General features: G+C 38.7%; 1 protein-coding gene across 9 annotated transcripts in view; it reads left to right on the top strand.

Annotated features, from left to right (window-relative positions):
- Positions 1 to 5773, top strand: part of KIF1B (kinesin family member 1B) — a 192930-nt gene extending 187157 nt beyond the window's left edge. For 5 of the 9 annotated variants that reach the window (XM_077151351.1, XM_077151352.1, XM_077151347.1 and 2 more), the window contains one exon: positions 127 to 5772. In XM_077151351.1, the coding sequence (XP_077007466.1) occupies positions 127 to 169 (43 nt within the window). In that variant the 3' untranslated portion in view covers positions 170 to 5772. Of the gene's footprint in view, positions 1 to 126 lie in introns of all 9 variants that reach the window. The other 4 variants (XM_077151354.1, XM_077151353.1, XM_077151355.1 and 1 more) reach the window with 4 other exon arrangements.
- The last annotated feature ends 12085 nt before the right edge of the window (positions 5774 to 17858 follow it).

Below are 17858 nucleotides of genomic sequence, written 5' to 3'. Positions count from 1 at the left end.
TTAGAAAACCTAGAGACTGGGGCCTGCAATAAAGCAAAGTGCAAGGAGGGAACCACAGAGAAAAGACCCTACGAGAATAACACCTAAATCCAGTTCTCTAATCGTCTCCCCACTTATCTCCTATAGGTCAAAACTCTCCCGCAGATGCCCGAGCCAACTGAAATACTAAGTGACTCTGCTGAGCATCCTCACTCACCTTCAGAGAGATAAAGAAAGTGTTACCTCTCATTTCTTTTTGTGATTCTTGACGGTTACTCTTGTATGTAATCCTGTGGCTTAACTACTTTTCCTTACTTGTTCAGCACTTTTTCTAGCTCTCCTCTTCCCCACTGCCATTGCTCTGTACTCTTTTCTTTTTTTCCTGTGCTGAGAATCTTGTTAGTAGCATGAAAGGAAAAAAGAAAAAAAAAAATCCCACAGAGGATCCAGTGAATCTCCACATTATTTTTTGTTGTATTTTGGTTTCCTTTCGATAGGTCCCCATATGACACCTCTGATGTCTGTCTGTATTGCTGTCTTTGGATATCTTTGATCTGCCTTTCATGACAACATAATACTTTCTTTTTGTTTTCTCTGTGTGTGTGTTGGTGATATCACTTTGATTTTTCTTTGGTGGCTTAGAGACTAAGGGAGGAGACATCTGGTCTTTTTAGAACATAAAGAAGGACAACTTACCTTTTTCCCTCTGTCTCTTTTTGCCATGGCTAATCCCTGCATTTTGTATTCAGGGAAAGCATGGTAAACTTAGAAATGGGACAGCTATATTCTCTGATTCGAAATTAGGGCTCATTTAGAAAATAGTTATGGAATTTTCATTTCCTGGAAGAGAGAAGAGGAGACTTTGTGGTAGGTCTTTGATAGTGGCTGTTAGAGGACCACAGGATTTGGGCATGATGGTGGACAGTTAATAGAATGCTTATAACTCAGCACAGCGGGATTTTTATGAACTGTTTCTCTCCATAGACGAGAGGTAACTATCACCGAGTTTCAAAATTTTATTCTCTTTAGTATTAGAGTGGTACACTTTGGAATTGGTGCAGTGGCACACATAAATTGACCACAAGGTGCAGAGTGTTTCACTTTCTGGTGATGAACTTAATAATGGCCCTTGTCATTATAATTAAGATAATGCTGAGTTAGTGACCTTGTGGTTGTGGTAGCTCTCTTTGATCAGAAATGTAGCTTTATGTATAAACTTGAGGTCTCACTCCGAATCCAATGGTCATTTTCAATGGTATTTGTCAGAGAAGATGGGTATATAGTCTCCCATACTCAAATCAATATGGTAGGTTTTACTTTCTGAATGTCAAGATTAAAACCAACCCCATAATGCCACTTAAAAACAAAACAAAAAACACCTGGGAACAGAGAGTGAGTTCACTTGAACCCTGACATCAGATGTTCATTTCCTTAAAAAGAAATGGTTTGTTGCTGACATCCTGCTTTGCTTTCTCTCTCCTCCTTTATTACCTTATCCATGAGGAATGAGAAAGGAGAAAGCTTTCTGCTGACAATTTTCCCCTGCTGACAGACAGGGTTATCTGGCTTCCAGTGGGCCATCATAGAAGAGACTTCCTCCAAGCCACTAGGAAACTTTACATAACTGATACAAGGGAAAGAAGACCTACAGGTTACATGGCCAGTTGACTTGGGATTCCTTTACCTCCCTGCTCAAACTTGTCTGTTTAACTCTCCCTCAGACATTCAAGCCGTCTTGGCCTTGAGGTTCTTGGGTGATAGAACCTCAATTACTTTCCAGTTCAGGCAATAAAGGTCAAGTGTTCATGCACCTCTTTGAAATAGTTGCTAGGGAGGCTTGTCATCACCCAGACCCTTGTTTCTGACTTATTGGCTGGTCTCATCTCTTGAAAAACAGGTCCCTTAGCCCCTTCATTCTATTTGCCTTGCAAAGAGGAGGAAAAGTGAGGCAAAGAGCTTAATAAAAGAAAGGCTAGAAATCATAAACTGTGATCTTATCCGAAAAGTGATCAGTAAAAAAATAGTGGATTTTTCTTTTTAACTTTATTCTTCTCTTTAAAACATAGACCACTAACTGTAATGTTATTTGTTTTCTAAGAGGTCTGTGAGACTTCTTGCATTTCTAATGCAGTCAGAGGTTTCTTCCTTGTCTCATGGACATAATATGCTCTTCTGGTGTATGCTCAAATCCAGAACCTGTCAGTGCTTAGAGACAGCTTCCTGGACCGGAATTAAATGTAATTTTAGGGGAATGAAGGTAAAATTTGAAGATTACTTTTAACATTAAATCACAGATGCTGCTGCTCTTATGAAGTCTAATAGAAGGATCTATGTCTGTGACAAGGTAGAGAAGGTTGAGAGAGAATGAAATCATGTGTTACACCAAAATGACTTCTGTTTCTTCTAACTCAAACAAAACTGGCTTGGAAAGTCTTTGCTTTGGAGGTGTCAGATATTAGAATAAGCCACCCAGAACCATCTGTCCATAATGTGCCCAGATAAGAAGGCCTTGTTAGGACACTAGAGGAAGCAGGACATAGAATATTCTGTGGGGGATCAAGCAGGTGTGCTTCCACCATCTGCAGCCAGCCAGCACAGACAGCCCCTGTGGGCCTCCCCCCCTTCTCTAGGGGTGCATTTCAAATTATTGGAACAGTCTCAGAATTGTTATGTCCTTTCCACACAGGCCATCCCCACTTTGCAGCTCTGAGAGAGGGTTTAGGTCAAAAACTATTTGTGATGCATTCGCTATAGCCATAATAGCAAGAAAGTTAAGAATTTCCTTTTATTTATGTGTTCCTAAAGTACTTCTGGTTTATCTTTACATTCTTTAAACAAGTCAAAAAAAAATCAAGAAAATAATGTTAGCCAAAACTACCCATCTCTTCTCTCTCTCACTCTCCGAGCCCTCTTTTCTCCCGCCAAAGAAAAGTTTGGCGTCAGGATAAATATCAAACTACTGCTCAGATTTCCCTGTCTGTGCATCTGCCTGGGAGTCAGTCAGCTCCGAGGCAAAAACTATGCGGGGGGCCAGCCAGCCCATGCACAGGTACAGTCAGGCGTGCAGGAAGGGCTGCCTCTAGCACTGGGTGGCCATCGCAATACCAATTTGTTGCTAAAAAGTGTTGAAAGAAAGGGAGAATAATTTTTCCCAATTAAGAAACCACCCTCTTTTTTTTTCCCCCTTGTGACTTAACACAATTTCTCATATTTTAGATGGAGGCCTCAGCTTTTCTTTTAAGATAAAATAAATGAAATCATTATGAAAGGGCATTTGGATTTCAAAATAAGAAAACCTTTCCTAGCACATACTTCAAAGCAAAGACTTTGTTGCCTGCTGCTTGTTATCTAATTTACAGGGATATTTAATTTTGTAAGGTATATTTATATAGCTGTAATTAATTGCACATTGGACTGGAAGAGAAAGGATTATTTAGCGTGGAGCACCTATCAGCACCTGCATTTCCTTGTGTTGGGTCCCTCTCAGGTTCTCCAGGACAGTTTTGGGCTGTTTGATTTGGGTCCTTCATTATACTTTTTGGTTCCCTTTTTAAAATGTGATTGTTAACCTACTCCTTAAGAAAAAAGGTAAATTCTGCTGCTGCTCTCAGAAGGTTTGCTGAATGTATTTTAAATGAGATTCTAACTTGTGTGTACTGCAGCCATCCACTTTGGCTGATGATTTACTCAGGATGTGGGCCAAACCATTACTGTATAGAGCAGGAATTTATTAATTTGTGCTTCCTTAGAAAACTGAAATATCAGGTGAGAGATTGTTGTTGTTCAAAAGGCCATTTATGAATTAGGATTTGAGCCTTATAAAACCTTAGGAAAGCCTCCAATCATCTAAAATATTAAATTGTAGTGGGTATAATATTCGTGTTAAAAACTCACAGCGAAGTTGCTGTGCTCAAATAGAAAGTCCAAGCTGAGGTTGGTCTCTTGCCAAAGCCTGGCTGTTGTGTGTTGTTGTTGTTCATGTCTCTGAGTTAATGTTTTTTCATGCTGAATATTCTGGCATCAGTCGACCTGAGGACTCCATTAGTCTTCTCACATTTAGAACATCGTCTTAGACTCTGTGGCTCTAAAGTACTTGTTGTTGAGAGTCAGTTCTCTTGTCACCATCCCCACACACCACAACAAACAAAGCCCATGAAGCATAAGTGGCCTTTTTGAACCAAGACTCTGCAAACTGATCTCTCCCCAGTGAAGGAGTTGAGCACATTCGCAACAATGTACATTATTAATTTCAAATTTTCATTTTCATGTTTTATTTTGTAAATAACTGATGTTTGAAGCTTGATTATACAGATTGTAAATATAGTTCTCGTATTTGTACTAATTCTGATTCTTTGGCTGTATAGCCCTAGATGTGCAATGCAGACATTATTTAACTGTATGGTAACCTTGCATCACAGAACTATTAGTGAACGAGGTAAAAATAATAAAGATAAAACCAGTACATTAGAAGGCTCTTGGTGGGCATTTATTCTCACAACCCTTTGAAAGACATTTACACAAGTATTTCTTCTCTTGACTTGCAAAGATATTACCTTTCCAGGACAAAAGTCAAAATGCCATGTCCTGCAAGTAGTTCCTTTCTGATATTTTAAACAATGGTTATTAAATAATCAGGAAAGCTAATATGGTACCATTTTTTTTTTTTTTGGTGATAAGTGCGCCTTCCTCACAAATCTGAAAGTGACTATTTAACTGCAAGATTAGTCTTTTTTCTCCTGAAGCCTCTCTTTATATACCTACCAATGTTGTCAGAATTATTTTTATTTGTTTGGGTGAGAGTTGAAAATATCACCATGTCAGCTTAATTTAACAAGCACCGTTTATGTGCAGAGCCTGAGCAGAGGCCACCATTCTGGGTTTTAAGGAGGAACAGAAGGAGAGAGGGAGAAGCAGCATTTAGGCAAGAAGCAATTGCTAGACCAACAAATATCTGAGAACTTACCATGTGCTGCCTAGGTGCTGGTGACTCAGCAGTGAAAGAAGTAAGTACTAGTGCAGTTGGGGACCCTCCCATCCCAATATGGAGGAAAGACATTCAATAAACAAATTTACAGTATCAAGTGTTAAGTATGAGAGAGAAGGAAAGCTTAATAAAAGGTTAGAGAGGGACAGGAAGGAGACAACTTTTTTAGATCAGGTGATTAGGGAAGGCCGTACTTCAAAGATGCTGTCTGAGCAGATTCCTGAATGATAGGAGTGAGCCACATATATCCCTCTGATCCAAGCAGAGAAGCTAAGCCCTTGAGGTAAGAGTGCCCTTAGTAGGATCCAAAAATAGCAAGGAGGCTGGTATGGAGGGACTAAGGGGGAGAGCAACCAGAATGAAGCCAGAGACCAGTGATTTGGGGTTCAAGTAAAGATTGGACTTTATTAGGATGAAATGGGAAGATGAAGGTTTTTGAGAAGAGTCATAAAAGACCGTTTTGGCTGCTGAATGGAAAACAATCTATGTGGGGTGCGGTTTGGCCCAACCGCTAAACTATCGGGGACCCTCTACTCCTCAGCTTCTCACTGCTTGCTAGACGACACTGCCGCACGCAGAAAAGGGGCTCGAGCCGGGGGTCTGGGTCCAAGGGGCGCGTGCAGGAGACCTCGCTGCGGGTCTAAAGGACTGGAGGCCGAGTCAATTAAGGCATGAAGCGAGGTAGCTCTATTATTGGTAGACGCTTATGCCAGGGCCGCCGGTAGCTAAAGACCACGAGGCTCGGTGAGCCCTGGATTATATACAGTTTGAGGAGAGGTGGAGTTAGGGCGTGGCCTCCAGGGGAGGGTAGCCAATCACACAGGGAGGACGGATGAGTGACTGACCATAGAGATGCTGTTCCTGAGTGTACCCGTAGCAGAGGATGTTGGGTAGGTGGAGGACTAAGGAGAAGACCAATAGGGTTAGAGAGACAAGACTGCATCATCACTAGTCGCCGGTGAGGCTTGTAGTTCAGAGGTCTAGAAGAACCAGACCTGCCAAAATGGCGAGGGAGGGAGAGAAAGAGACTAAGCCACCAGGCCAAGAATAAAATTATGCCACAGTGGGGATTGGGGGTACAAGAGTAGAAGAAGGGAGAAAAAATTAAGAGATTATTATCCAGAGACCCAAAGGAGATATGATGGTAGCTTGAACTAGGTAGGAGAAGCAAGTAGTAGAGGTGGAAAGAAATGGTCGGATTTAGGATATAGTCATCAGTTAGAGCTGACATCATTTGCTGTGAGACTGCATGTGGAATTGGAGAGGAAGGAGAGGAGTATGACCCAAAGGATTGGAAACTGATTAAAAAAGAACAGTTGCAATTTCCTAAATGAAGAAGAGTGGTAGAAGAAGTTAAGGGTCATGGTACTGAGCTAAAAATTTTACTTTGGTCCACTTTGAGATGTCAAGATTTTCACCTGAATGTGTAGTCAGTGAGGCCACTGGATTCAGGGGAAGCCATGGGAACAGAAGATGGAGATCTGGGAGTTAACAGCATGGAGACAGCACAGAAAGGCTGGAAACGTGATGAGAACACCTAGGGAAGGAGTGTAGTTGGCGAGAACCCAGGATTCTCTTGGAGGATGCCACATTTCAAGGTCAGGAAGAGGGAAATTTCAGCAAAGGGAGGAGGAGCAGGTGTGAACAGAGAATGATACTGAAGTAGGGAAAAGTCCAATCACCCAGTAAAGCACTTGAGCCTCTGAGAAGTGGACAGAACTTGTATTGCTGGCAGGCCCAGAGGACTTCCGTCCAAAATCTGAACCCCGAATATTCTTTGTTTCTAGATTATATAGGCTAGTGAGCAATGCGGGAGTTACTAAGGAAACGTGGTAAACACTGGAGAAGTAGAGAGACAGAATTTGTAGTTGGGAGTTACTGTCTGGCCCTTAGCTGAAACTCTTTTGTTCAAGATAAGGGCAGCTCCTAAACATGACAAGAAACAGGCCTGGCAGCCTCCCTGTTTGCACACTGATATGTTTGGACATGCTTGAGTAGGCCTGGATGTGATTTACAGCACTCAGACATTCTGCTTTTCTTCCTTTGAGAAAGCTTACATTTTTATACCTTTATGAATGCATAAATTTATAGTGACGCACACAAATACACAGTAATATGCATAAATGCATAAAGTGATACACAAATTCATAAAGCTAAACAGCATAATGCTGAGGTGATACACATAAATTTATAAAGTTATTCAATAATACTGAGGTTAAACTTGTAAACTATCTTGATATCTGGTGTCCATGTTGCAGGAAATGCTTGAAGATGGAGAAGTAATAACCAGGTCCAATGCATCTAGTAGATTAAAATAAGGACCAAACAGCAACCACAGGTTTTGGCAACAGGGAGGTCTGGGAAGTTTGAGGGAGCCAGTGAACACTTATCACTATTTCCCAATTTCAGAACAAACTGAGAAATAAAAGAATAAGGCAGCTGAGAGACCAAAATATCACCTTTTACTGATAAAGCTAATGTGGAGAATGTGGCTTACTTCTGTGGACAGATGGATTTTCTAATACTGAACATCAGAATTCAAGGCTTTGGAGCAGTGCTTTTTGAACTTTAACTTGCACCAGAGTTGCCTGGGGATAGTTATTAAATTGCAGATTCTAATGGAGTAGATCAAGAGTAGGGCCTGAGGTTCTGTGTTGCTAAAAAGCTTCCAAATGATGTCAGTGCTACTGAAGCAAGGATCACACTTTGAATAGTAAAAGTATAGAGGCACAGCAGTCGTATGTTCCCTGAAGGCAGCTTCAGTTGTGTTAGGGGTGGGGAGTGGGGGCGGGAAGCAGTGGCTGGCTGTCCATGGCTAGGGGTTCCTTCCAAATTTATAAGATTGTCATTCCTTCCCTGGGGAGCAGGGAGGGGCTGGTAGAGGCCTAGAGTGTTCTGGTGGTGGAGCTCACTCTCATGAGAGGAAGCCAGAGGAGATAAATTAGTAACTGAAAGGGAGTATGGAGTCAGAGAGAGGTTTTGGTTTAAAAGAAAGGAGATAGCACTGCATGTTTGTATGCTACTTGGAGTTAATGAACCAAAAGAGGAAGCCTGATGATACAAAAGTGAATGGAGAGAATTGCTGAAGAGATATGCTGAATTAGGCCAGCAGGATTCAGAGCCATCACAAGGGACAGATCTTGGACCAGAGGTTTATCCACCATGCCAGGAAGCAAGACCAAGTTTATGGACACCAGGCAGGCAGAGACAGGAGGGTAGGCTTGGAGAGAGAAACCAGGAAAGTCCCCTTCGGATCCTTGTATCTTCTCAGTAGGACTTAGCACTTCCAAGGGGTTATCTTAAGCCATGTCTTCCTTAAACTTCACTAGACTTTCAGTTTAAATGGAATTATTTTTCATAAAGCTGCTTGTGTTCTCTAGGCCTCAGGACTACTGTCAAATTGGCCCCCAACTAGGCTTGTTCTCCCTGAGTGGCTGCGGCTCCCACAAAGCTGATAGTTCAGATAAGTAGGATTGTCCTGTGGAACCATTCACATATTTAATGCATTACTTTGACATCTGATTTCCTTTTCCATTTCACTGTCATTTCCACTTTCCCATGGAAATACCTTGTCAACTCTCTGTACAATCCTTTTCAGCCATCTCAGCGCATCGCACTTTTCTTAATCCTCTGATTTTTGAAAATATGATCTCTCAGTTTTTTTCAGAATCCCTCTTTCTACTTAGCATGTGTCAAGCCATTTGACTTCAGTTACAAGAATTATACAGCATGTGAGTAGCAGAACTGGAATTTTCAAATCTGCCCCAACTAGTATGTTGCTTACACACTCTCTTTTGTAAGGCAAACCAACATTCCCTGCCCTGAGTGGTTTGCATAAGAGAGCTGTTTTTGTAGAATTCGTGTCCAGGCTTTGATTTGTGAATTGGGAAGTTAGGGTCAGCAGAAAATTATTGTGAAAAGTACTGTGGATTGACTTTCTTTGGCATTGTAAGGCAAATATTTGAAGATGTTCTAAAAATTGAAGGGTCAGCATGACACTCCAGCCCTAGCAAGTCCTGGCATTACTCTGTCATCCCTGGGAGACATCTGCCTTTGTCCCAGCCCTGCTCTCCCAAGCCAGTTTTCTGTAATTTTCCAACAGTCCTGGAAAGTGATATTTTCTGCTGCCTGCTAACACTAACAAGAAAAGGAAAATCTGTGTAGCATGGAACATTAATTTAAAAAAGCAAAATATATTGGCTATTTGATCACATATTTAAACATGTTTGTATAAGATGATTCCTGTTCCCTAATGTTGTGTCCAGAAGTCTAGTCACATTGACTCAGCATAATTTCTCCTTGGCTAAATCTCAGACCAAAGCAATCAATTTGTTCTTGCAGCAAAATCTGTTGGTAGTCTTTCCTCTGAACTGAGCCCTGCAGAAAGAGGAAGTATCTGCAACAAAGTTGAAAAGTATGCAGTCTCCAAGGTTCTCTTAGAAGGAGCCATTGTGTAAAGTTTTATTTGTGAAATTTCTACGAGTTGCTGTTTGTTCTCCAAAACTAGTCCTTCTAAGTCCTTTAATTTCAATTTATCTTTCCACTTAAACGAAACATCTCTAATATACAGATATCCTCATTTGCTGGGAGAGAGCTGGGCTTGGCACTAGTAGAAATGGATTAAAAATCAATTCTGCCCCTAAATAGCTGGGAAAGTCAACATCCCTGAGCTGATGTTGACTTCTTTAGTTCAACATTTGTAAAATAAGGATCTAGTGCAGAATGGGATGTTATCACGGACTCTGGTAGAAGCCTCCAGATCTTGACCACTACCCTGTGAACTCAAGAAAACTGCAGACAGGGCATAGTGCAACGGAAGGACTGCTGCTGAGATAATGGGAAGAGATTGGTAAATTTCTTTGCAAAAGAAAAGGTGGGAGTGAGGGGTAAAATATAAAATTGGGCAAAATTGTAAAATTTCAGGGCTTTGGAATTTCATGAAAGGCAGACAAATTAAGAGGTATTTATTTTTTAAAAACTGCCAGGGTTTCCAGGCAAGAACTCAAGAGTCTGCATTCTTGTTTGGGATGCTTACCTCTACTCCACCCTCCACCAGCTCCTTTGGTATCAACAGTAGCTCCAAAGGGGGCGAACTTGATTGGGGGTGGATGGAGAACCTGCAGCTTTTTATTTTTTTTATTTATGAAACATAACCACATACAAACACAAACATTCTCATCATATAATCATTCCATTCTTGATATATAATCAATAACTCACAATAGGGGGCTGCGAGGGTAGTTCAGTGGTAGAATCTTTGCCTGCCATGTGGGAGACCCGGGTTCAATTCCTGGCCCATGCACTTCCCAAACAAACAAAGAAACCAACAAAAACAAACAAACAGTTTAACAAATGGTGCTGCAATAATGGGATACCCACATGGAAAAAGGATGAAATGTGACTCCGCCGTACAGCATACAAAAATAAATAACTCACAATATCATCACATAGTTGTATATTCATCATCATGATAATTTCTTAGAACATTTGCATCAATTCAGAAAAAGAAAGAAAAAGAAAACAAAGAGGGGTACATACCATACGCCTTGCCCCTTTCATTGATCACTAGCATTTCAATCTATTAAATTTATTTTAACATTTGTTCCCCCTATTATTTATTTATTTTTAATCCATGTTTTACTCATCTGTCAATAAGGTAGATAAAAGGAGCATCAGATACAAGGTTTTCACAACCACACAGTAACATTGCAAAAGCTCTCTGATTATACAATCATCTTCAAGAAACATGACTACTGGAGCACAGCTCTACATTCTCAGGCAGTTCCCTCCAGCCTCCCCATTACGCCTTAACTAAACAGGTGATATCTATTTAATGCGGAATAATTACCTCCAGGATAACTCTCAACTCTGTTTGGAATCTCTTGGCCATTGACACTTTATCTCGTTTTGCTCTTCCCCCTTTTGGTTGAGAAGGTTTTCTCAATCCCTTGATACTGAGTCCCAGCCTGCAGCTTTTTTTGATCAGTCAAAAGCAGCAAGTTTGGTAGGAAATGAATGGGAAAGACCTGCAGCTTGTTAACCTGAAGCTGAGGTCTCAGTTGGGCCAGCAGTGAACTACCCATAAGTTTAACAGGGAGACCCAGGAAATGAGCCTTCCTTAGAAGCGTTGGATACCTACTCCACACATCCTTGACTGATTGGGAAATTATATGCATGCACATATATACAGACCCCAGAAAGTAAAAGCAAACAGACTTGGGTGAGCTCTGAATGCTCTCCCCAACCCACATACTAGAGAAGGTCAGAGAGAGTGAAAACCTTGTAGGTTTGAGGTATTTGAGGACATCCTCTGGCCAAATCATTGCCTAGTCACCAAGGAAATGGAAATAAAAGGCGTCCTCAAGAAATCAGGCTAAAAACCATAAAAATAAAAAAACTGAACTAATACAAGCATACCTCGGAGATAGTGCAGGTTTGGTTTCAAACCACCACAATATAAAATGACTGTCACAATAAAGTGAGTCACACAAACTTCTGGTTTCCCAGTACATATAAAAGTTCACACTATGCTATAGTCTATTGTGTGCAATAGCATTATATCTTTAAAATAATGTACATACTTTAATATATGATGCAGAGACATGATGTGAGCACATGCTGTTGGAAAAATGGCACTGACTTGCTTCACACAGGGTTGCCACAAATTTTCTATTTGTAAAACACATTATCTGGGAAGAACAATAAAGCAAATGCAATGAAATGAGGTAGACCAGTCTACCAATACAGGTGAAATGGTAGTTCTTGGAAGGAGAGAAAGAAAGTGGCAGAAAAATGTATTTGAAAGATTAAAGGCCATATAAACCTTTAAAGCTTCATACCTGGATACATCCTAGAGTATGTTAAGCAGATAATCAAAAAGTATCAGCAAACTTCCGTGAGGGATGGGAGAAAAAAATATGGAACTATTAAACCTTACCACTGGGGAAATCCTTCATACTATGTCAAACATAAGGGACTCCCAAGTCAATAGGCCAAGCCCGTGATCTTGAGACTTGCTCTTGTGAAGCCTATGCAGAGAACCTAAGCCTACCTATATTTACACCTAAGAGTTATTTCCAGAGGACCTATTTTGTTGCTCAGATGTGGCCTCTCTCTCTCTCTCTAAGCCCAACTCTGCAAGTGAAATCATAACCCTCCCCCCTCCATGGGATATGACATCCAGGGGTGGAAGTCTCCCTGGCAATGTAGGATATGACTCCCATGGATAAGCCTGGTCCTCGCACTATGGGATTGACAATGCCATCATGACCAAAAGGGGGAAAAGAGTGTAACTCTCAATGGCTGAGAGAGTTCAAATAGAGTTGAGAGGCTACTCTGGAGGCTACTCTTATACAAACTTCAGCTAGACATTGCTACCTATCATAATTTGTCAAACTCCTAAACCAAAACCATTCCTGCCAATCCTAAAGAACATCTAGTGCTTTATATGAGATTCTACAAAGGTTCCATGCACTAGAATTACTTTCTAGAAACCTACAACCTCCAGATGGACTCCTAGGCCAGATTAGTCCTGAAAAAGAGGGGCCAACTAGTTCCATCCTCCTATCCCATATTATCAACAGCTCCTTCCAACATGAAAAAGTTAGAATGGGTATAGCCCAAATAACTCTAAAGAATGGTAGAAAGATCAAAGGTGATTGTGGTGTTATACAGAGAAGGTAGGTTTTAACAAATGAATAGGATTGCTGAATCATTTTATTGATACTTCTTTTAGTCTCCAGTGTCTTGGAGCAGCTAGTAGTAAAAATCTAAAATTGTGGAATTGTTACCCATATCAAACTCTAAAATCTGTTCTATAACTAGTTGTTGTACTGTGCTTTGAAGTTTATTGTTTTGTATATATTTTTCACCAAAAAAATGTCGATTGTGATGATGAATGCTCAGCTGTATGATGATACTGTGAATCACTGATTGTACACTGTTCTAGTTTGCTAACTGCTGGAATGCAGTATACCAGAAACAGAATGGCTTTTAACAAGGGGAATTTAATGAGTTGCTAGTTTACAGTTCTAAGTCTGAGAAAATGTCCCAATTAAAACAAGTCTATAGAAATATCCAATCTAAGGCATCCAGGGAAAGATACCTTGGTTCAAGAAGGCCGATGAAGTTCAGGGTTCCTCTCTCATCTGGAAAGGCACATGGTGAACACAGTCACGGTTTCTCTCTTGGCTGGAAGGGCACATGGCAAACAGCGTCATCTGCTACTTTCTCTCCTGGCTTCCTGTTTCATGAAGCTCCTCGGGAGGCATTTTCCTTCTTCATCTCCAAAGGTCACTGGCTTGTGGACTCTGCTTTGTAGTGCTGCAGCATTCTCTGCTCTCTCTCAATCTCTTTCTCCGAAATGTTTCCTCTTTTATAGGACTTCAGAAACAAATCAAGACCCACTCAAATGGGTGGAGACATGTCATCCCCTAATCCAGTTTAACAACCATTCTTAACTAAATCATATCAACCAGGGAGATGATCTCATTACAGTTTCAAATATACAGTATTGAATAGGGATTATTCTACCTTTAAGAAATGAGATTTATATTAAAACATGGCTCTTCTTAGGGGGCATACTTCCTTTCAAACCAGCACATACACTTTGGATGATTACGTGGTATGTGAATATATAATATATATCAATAAAATTGCAAAAAAAAAAAAAAAAAAAAAGAATTAAAGGCCAGAAACTTCCCAAATGTATTGAAAAACATTCATCAGCAGATCTAAGACACTTCATGGACCCCAAGTAGGATAACCAAAAAGAGATCCACACCTAGACACTGCATAATATGCTGAAAGCCAATTCAAAGGGAAAGTTTTAAAACTAGCAAGAGAAAAACAAGCCATCATTTACAGGAGAAGGACAGTATGATTAAGAATGACAGCAACAATGAAGGTCAAAGCCACTGAAGTGAACAAATCAACAAAAAACTGTCCACCAAGAATTTTATATCTAGCAAAACCGTTCTTCAAAAATTAAGGCAAAAGGGTGGTGCCATGGTGGTGCAGTGGCAGAGTTCTTGCCTGCCATGCCGGAGACCTGGGTTTGATTCCCAGTGTCTGCCCATGCAAAAAAAAAAAAACAACAACAAATTAAGGCAAAAGACATTCCCAGATAAACTTAACGGAATTTGTTGCTAGCAGACCTGTCCTGTAAGAAATACTAAGGAAATTCTTCAGATTGAAAGGAAATGACACCAGATAAGAACTTGAACATACTGGAAATAATAAAACATTGTTTATTTTTTGCTCAATTTACTCCAAACATAAAAATTATGTAATATTTATTATTTTAATAGTTTAATTCCATTGTTGGCTTTGTAATGTATAGAAATATAATGTGACAAGAAGGGTGCAAAGTTGGAGTGAGAAGAAATTGAGCTATATTGTAATAAAGTTGCTATAGTTTAGCAGAATTGTGGATACTAAACTGTACTACAGTGTAACAATAAGTTAAAGGTGCATATTGCAATCCCTAGATAAGCCTAAGAAAATAACTAAAAAATATCTAGCTAAGAAATCACCATACACAAAAATTAACAGAAAAAAGTCAATAAAATAACAAAGAGGACAGGAGACAATATAGAAAAACAGCAAAATGACATCCATATATCCAACCATATGAATAATTACATGTGAATGGACTAAATGTCAATCAAAAGGCAGAGACTGTCAAACTGAATTTTAAAAAAAGGACTAACTTTTAAAAATATGCTGTTTACAAGAGACTCTTTAGGTTCAGAGACCCAAACAGGTTGAAAGTAAAACAGAAAAAAATATGCTATGCAGAGCAACCATAGAGAGCTGGAGTGGCTATATTAACCCCAGAAAAAAGAAGAATTTTGTTTTGGGGGTTTTATTTATTAACTTAAATATTTTATTGACAAACCAAAACAACATACAAACACATTCTTAACATACAGACACTCCATATATGGTGTACAATCAGTGGTTAACAGTGTCATCACATAGCAGTATATTCATCACCATGATCATTTTTTAGAACATTTGCATCACTCCAGAAAAAGAAATAAAAAGAAAAAAGAAAAAACTCATACATGCCATATCCCTTACCCCTCCCTCTCATTGATCACCAGTATTTCCATCTACCCAATATATTCAACCTTTGTTCCCTTTATTTTTTTCTATACCCCTTACCACTCCCTTTCATTGATCACTAGAATTTCAGTCTACTCAATTTATTTTAATATTTGTTCCCCCTATTATTTATTTATAAAAAAACAGATTTTAAGACAAGAAATAATAGAAATAAAGAGGGACATTTCATGATGATTAAGGTCAATACATTAGGAAGACATAACCATTATAAAAATATAGGCATCTATCATCAGAGCCTCAAAATACATGAAGCAAAAACTGATAGAATTTAAAGAATAGCTAGACAAGTGAACATTTATAGCTGGAGATTTTAACAGTCCTCTCTCAGTAACAGAACAGATAAAATGTTCATAAGATAAAAAACACTTGAATAGCATCATCGACCAACTTGACCTAATTGACATATGTAGAACATTCTTTGCAATAGCACCAAAACTCACATTTTTTTAAAAGTACATATGGGGACTTCTCCAGGATAGACCCGTTGGCTAGTCCATAAATCAAGTCTCAATACATTTTAAGAGACTGAAATCATACAAAGTATATTCTCCAGTTACAAAGCAATCAAATTAGAAATCAAAAGCAGAAAGAAATTTTAGAAATGCTCAAATATTTGGGAAGTAATATACTTCTAAATAACCCATGGGTTAAATAAATCATAAAGGAATTTTGAAAATACCTTGAATGAAAATGAAAACATTAGCAAAATGTATGGGAAACAATCCTTAGAAGGAATTTTTATCTGTAAATGTTTATATTAGAAAGAAAGACCTAAAACAAGTAATCTAAGTTTATATCTTAAGCAAGGCAAAGAGCAAATTAAACCTAAAGTAAGTACAAAGAAGGAAATAGTAAGTAACAGAGCAGAAATGCAATGCAATAGAAAACAAAAATAGGGAAAAGTCAATGTGACCAAAAGTGCATCCTTTGAAAAGACCAAGAAAATTGATAAACCTTTAGCTAGTTTGACCAAGAAAAAAAAAAAGACAAACTGCCAAAATTAGGAATGAGAGAGGAAGCATCAATATACCTTACATAAATTAAAAGAATCAAAAGGGAATATCATGAACAACTTCATGCCAATAAGTTGGACAACTTTGATAAACTGGACAAACTCCAAGGAAGACAGAAATTGCCAAAACTGTCTCAGGAAGAAATAGGAAATCTGAATAGACCTATATCAAGGAAATAAATTGATTTAGTAATTAAAAGTCTCTTCCACAAAGTCAAGTCCAGACCTATGTGGCTTCAGTGTGGCCACATAAAATCTGTCAAAATTTTAAGAAAAAAAAATGTAAGGAATAAATAATACCAACACGATACAAATTCCTTAGAAAATAGATGAGGCAAAATCACTTGCCAGCTTTTTTTTTTCTCTTTAAAAAAAGTTTTAAAAAAATTTTTACTGTAACATATGTACAACATAAAGCTTCACATTTTTGCCAACTTCAAGAATACAATTTAATGGTATTAATTATATTTAGATGATGTGCTATTATCACCATGATTTATTACCAAAACATTTGTTACCCCACCCAAATAGAAACTCTGCACCCACTAAGCATTAACTCCCCACTCTTCCCACCACATCACTAGTAAGTTGTTATCTATTTTCTGTCTCTCTGAATCTTCATATTCTAGTTATTTCCTATAAATGAAGTCATAAAATCTCCTTTTGCGTGTCTGGCTTATGTCACTCAACATGATGGTTTCAAGGTTTATCCGCATTGTAGAATGTAAAACCAGGATTTCATTTTTCGGTTGAATAATATTCCATTGTATGTATGTACCACATTTGGTTATCTGCTCATTTATGGATGGGCACTGGGTTACTTCCACCTTTTGGCTATTGTGAATTGTGCAGCTATGAACATTAGTATACAAATACTATTTCAATTATTTGGGGTATATACCTAGAAATGAGATTGCCAGGACATATGGTAATTCTATGCTTAACTCTGAGAAACTGCCAGATTGTTTTCCACAGTAGATGTACCATTTTACATACCTGTCAACAATGTACAAGGGTTCCTATTTCTCTGCATCCTCACGAACACTTTGATTTTCACTTTTAATAATGGCAATTCTAGTGGGTATAAAGTGTGATCTCATTGTGGTTTTCATTTTCATTTCCCTAAGGGTTAATGATGTTGAGCAATTTTTTATGTATTTATTGGTTATTTTTATATCTTCTTTGGAGAAATGTGTATTCGCCCATTTTTAATTAGGTTGTGTGTCTTTTTGTTGTTGAGTTGTAATTATATATTCTGGATTTTACGCCCTTAAAATCCAGATATTTTATGCCATGGATATGGCTTTTCCATTTCTTCAAAGAAGACTCTTATCAACTTACCTTATGAATGTCAATGTTACTCTGACACCAAAGCCAGACAAAGACATCACAAGAAATAAATACCAATATCCCTCATGAACAAAGATGCAAAACTCCATAACAAAATACTAGCTATTAGCAAATGGAATCCAGCAACATTTAAAAATTATTAAATACCACATAAGATTGGTTTATCATTCCAATACTCCATAATAAAGGACATAAACAACATGATGATCTCAATAGGTGCAGAAGTAGCATTTGACAAATCTAACACCAATTCATGATATATATAAAACTCGCAACAAATTAGAACTAGAAGAGAAATTCCTCAACCTTATAAAGGGTATCTGTGAAAAACCTAAAACCAGTATCATACTTAATGATGAAGGTCTGAATGCTTTCCCCTTAGTTTGGAAACAAGGCAAAGATGTC

Source organism: Tamandua tetradactyla, chromosome 2, assembly GCF_023851605.1.
Source record: "Tamandua tetradactyla isolate mTamTet1 chromosome 2, mTamTet1.pri, whole genome shotgun sequence".
In the NCBI taxonomy this organism is placed as follows: domain Eukaryota; kingdom Metazoa; phylum Chordata; class Mammalia; order Pilosa; family Myrmecophagidae; genus Tamandua; species Tamandua tetradactyla.
This window is presented reverse-complemented; position numbering and strand designations above follow the sequence as displayed.